Genomic DNA, 4,462 nt, shown 5'->3' with positions numbered 1-4,462 from the left:
TTTAATAAACAAGACAGTACAACCCACGTCTTTGATGTACTAGTCGTGGATAACTGGTTGAGACAGAGATAAAACCCCGAGTGCAGAGAGTGCGATCAACCCTGCGACCCATCTGGCGACATGGCTAGTGATGTCAAATGCAATTACTATATAGGTATGGCTGTGCCAAATGTGTTTCCCTCTAACAATCAATGTTCTATGACTGGTACATTAAATGCCGTGGTATGTGATGTCTTGTCTGGTGGGAAAAGCGTATACACTATTAATTGTGATTAATAGCAAAATGCTGCGGATTTACTATGAAGACTGTGTCACAATTACCAAATTTTTGACAGCTAGTGATTAATCAAACAATGTGCCCTGGCGTGCTTTTATTTCGTATAAAGGTAGCTTTCAATGCAAATTCTTATTAACACCCCCCCAAAAAAAAACAAAAAAAAAACAACAACAACAAAAAAAAGAAAGAAAAAGAAACCCGCAACAAAAAAAACCACAAAAAAAAAACCCCCATCAAAACAACAACAACAACAACAAAAAGAGAGAAAGATAGAGGGAAGACCGATAGACAAAGACAAAATGACAGACAGGATGACATAGATGAACACATTTTTTATCCCATGGGAAGTTGGTGCACCAAATTTGATGGCTTTAGATCAATAATGACAGAGAAACAACGATTGGTTGGTAATTGTTGTTACCTAACCCCTAATGTCACTCCGGGTTTTAAAACCTCATTATTTTAGTCAGAAGGGTGAATTTGATTGACTGTCAGACCCCATCCTCAAAAAAAGAAAAGAAAAAAAGAAAGAAATTCCAACCCCAAAACAAAACCAAATAGAAAAGCAAACAAACGACAAAACCTATGGAAAACATTATTCATCCCATTTTATAGCTCTAAGTCAAATACTAGTAGAGTGAGCATCCATAAGGGACAGAGGAAGGAGAAGAAGAAATGTTTTATTTAACGACCGTCTCAACACGTTTTATTTTATATTGTATTGAACGTATGATTTACGTTAATTTCCTTTACACTGATCAGCGGACTGGAAAATGATCAATGCTGTGGATTTTGATACCAAACATAAGATTATATTTGTATTAGAGTGGGAATCTGTATCAAGTGACCTTACTTGGAGGTAGGCACAAATCCCATTGTTTTCGTTACAGAGTTATCTCTGACGGCAGACAGCGATTTTAACCGTCTAATCACTAACAATTAACAACACACTCTCAGTTATGTCTTCGTTGAAGCATGACGTGTGATCGTGCTCCGTTGATTTCCAACTTCACCCATCTGGGGGGAGGGGGGGGGGGGGGAGATTAATCGACAATTACGGGAGTTTGTTAGAATATTCTCTGGATGGTGGCTTTGAGTGAAATAAAGTTCTGTTCTGTCGAGTACATCGGGTCACGGCCAACCGTAACCTTGGTGTATGGCGATCGAATACAGAAGGCCACAGATCACAGTTTTCTTCCAGTTTGGTTGTCCGGAATTTTTTCCCGCGCATGTAGTCTGTTGTTTGACTGTGATTATTTCATGGCAGCCAGCTTTGAAGTGGGAACTCAGGGGCGTAGCGTGATCTGGACCTGGGGGGTTCGTATATGAACCAAGTGGACCTTTTTCTAGTTTGTTTTTGCACCACCAGAAACTCCATATGTATAAACCTGTATGTTTTAGTTCTGAAAGCGGACCATTTGCTTCAGCTTCCGAACCCCGAACCCCCCCCCCCCCAGCCTACGCCCCTACAGGAGGGTGGAGGCAAAACCGGTGGCTAAACAACCGGTGGCGGCTCCTTGTGCTTCGCCGCCCAACGCCGATCCTGCAACAAAGAAGAGGAAGGAAGAGGCCCCGCCCCCAACCACCTCGGACTTGTCAATTGCGCCAGTGGCGGTTCTGGATACAGCGATGCACGAAAAGCCACCACGGCCCTCTCCACCTACTCCGACTTGGACGATTCCGGAATGGTCACCGATTTTTTACAGGTGGGCCCCGTTGTGTCGCAGGCCAGTCAAGGCGCTATTAACAAAAGGAAGGCTGTCACTCCGGCAAGCACCTCCCAGCCGAGAATGAAATCGCAACCGCCTAAGTCCGCCACCCCAGTGAATGGCTCATGGCCTCTCCATGCAGACAAACTGAAGTCGAGCGACCACAAGATGTACCGGACTAACATCACGGACCGGAAACAGCTCTTCAGTAACAGGCCCAACTTCAGATTTCAACCGCCGGTCGACGGGAAGGTTGAATATGCCATCCATGGTGTAATTTTCGCAGAGTAAAGTCCACGGAAGTGTGCGTTACCTGCAGGATGAAAGAAACTTACAACCAGGCCTTCATCCGACTAAAGATGGACAACAACATCTTGTAAATAGACAAATAGACCTCAGACTGACCCCCCCCCCCCCCCCCCCCACTTCCTGCCCGGTCACTGGCGATGTCAGAGATTAAATCCGGGCTGAGCGTGCCTGAACCTTCGGGATATGGGCACCTTATTAGAGTTCCCGTTCCCATTAACATCTAACCCACTGTCCTGAACAGACAGCCCAGATAGCTACGGTGTGTAAGTTGAAATGAAATGAAATAATAGAAGTAAAGTACAGTTTGTTTTAATTAAAATAGTGCACTCGGATGAACTTTCAACATGTAATAGTTATATTGTCGGTCAAGTTAATCATTACAGCACCATATTATGACAAAGTTGGTAAATAAATTAATTTAAAGTAATAAATGATTAAACGAAAATAGCGCACTGGCACAGGGGATTAAATCCTTTTTGGCTCCACAAATTGTCTCTGATACCTTGGGACAGGATCATAGGGCAGCGAATTGCGCCCAGTTCCCACTCCCAGACCACCAGGGTAACCAGTCGCACACCAAGACACTATTTAAACGAATGCGCAGTTAACCGATGATATAAGAGAGAACTACAACATAGTATATAACAAAACTTTTGTTACACCAGTGGTGGAACTACATATCACCCCCGTACATGAAGATACGTTTGACCTAGATATTTTGCTGATTGTTCACCTACATAAATCTACACACACTGTACCCGGAAGAAAGCCCGTTTGTACAAGTTAGTTTAATAATGGCTGTGTTCATATGCATATTAGTTTCTATGGCCGCGGTTAATCACGTTCTGGGTGAGTGTTCAGTACTTCTATATTTATAAAGAAAATAATCAAAATTAGGAGCCGTAGGTCAGTACGCATTCATGGGAATACAGCTCGAGCATGTAAAAATAAGTATCATCGGCCTCGGTGGTGTTGTGGTTAAGCCACCTGACTTAAGGACGGTAGGTACTGGGTTCGCATACCGGCACCGGCTCCCATTCAGAGCGAGTTTAACGACTCATGTGGTAGGTGTAAGACCACTACACCGACTTCTCTCCCACTAATCACTAATTACAAACTAACCACTAACTCTCTGTCTGTACAGACAACTCAGATGACCGAGCTGTGTGCCCAGGACAGCGCGCCTGGACCTTTAATTTGATAGCAGCACGATAATACATAAATGAATGAAAGAAATCCCATTATCACAGACACCACGTAGATATCGGCTGCGATCCATTATTTCGTATGAGTCTTATAATTTTTCATAAATGTTGACTTTCTCTTTTTCTACTTTTTCTATTTTTTAGAAAACATTTAGAAATATTTTAAACTGTTGTGTAGAAAATGTTAGAAACATACATGCACATACGACGCGCACAGAGCTACACGTATGTATGTATGTATGTATGTATGTATGTGTGTATGTATGCATTGATATAACATACGTTGTACATAATGCCATACTTTCCTCAATGTTATTGTTATTGAAACACATTTGTATACAGTTTTTATATGTGTACATTACTATTATATTATAATTAAGTAATTGTCGCCATTATATTGTATGTATATAGGAGATGGCCCAGTAAGTTGGCAAACTTGTGCCCAATCATTTTGTTGTTTATGCTATTATGTATGTAAGTATGTATGTATGTATGTATGTTGGTATGTTGGTGTGTGTGTGTGTGTGTGTGTGTGTGCGTGTGTGTGTGTGTATATATATATATATATATATATATATATATATATATATATATATATATATGCATGAATAGTAATAAATAATATGTCGGGTTTCACTATGTGTGTGTGTGTGTGTGTGTGTGTGTGCGCGCGCGTGCGTGCGTTCGTGTGTGACTTCGTTCTTGTCTGTGTTTGCTAATCGACTAGTCTTGTACGTGTGAAACAGGTCTCGGTTGTGTTGTGGTTAAGCCATCGGGCATAAGGCTGGTAGATACAGGGTTCGCAGCCCAGTACCGGCTCCCAACCAGAGCGAGCTTTAACGACTCGGTGGGTAAGTGTAAGACATCTATACCCTCTTCTCTTTCACTAACAACTAACAATCTGTGCTGGACAGACAGCTGAGTTATGTGCCCAGGACAGCGGAAGTGAATGAATAAAAAAT

The 4,462-nt window shown here is 42.1% G+C and overlaps 1 protein-coding gene across 1 annotated transcript in view; it reads left to right on the top strand.

Annotated features, from left to right (window-relative positions):
• The first annotated feature begins 1,962 nt into the window (after positions 1–1,962).
• LOC121386064 (synaptogenesis protein syg-2-like) overlaps positions 1,963–4,462 on the top strand; it is a 16,502-nt gene continuing 14,002 nt past the window's right edge. Inside the window, exon 1 of the mRNA XM_041516863.1 lies at positions 1,963–2,257. Coding sequence (XP_041372797.1) covers positions 1,963–2,257 — 295 coding nt within the window. The remainder of the gene's footprint in view (positions 2,258–4,462) is intronic.

This window comes from Gigantopelta aegis, chromosome 12 (assembly GCF_016097555.1).
Source record: "Gigantopelta aegis isolate Gae_Host chromosome 12, Gae_host_genome, whole genome shotgun sequence".
Taxonomy (NCBI): domain Eukaryota; kingdom Metazoa; phylum Mollusca; class Gastropoda; order Neomphalida; family Peltospiridae; genus Gigantopelta; species Gigantopelta aegis.
This window is presented reverse-complemented; position numbering and strand designations above follow the sequence as displayed.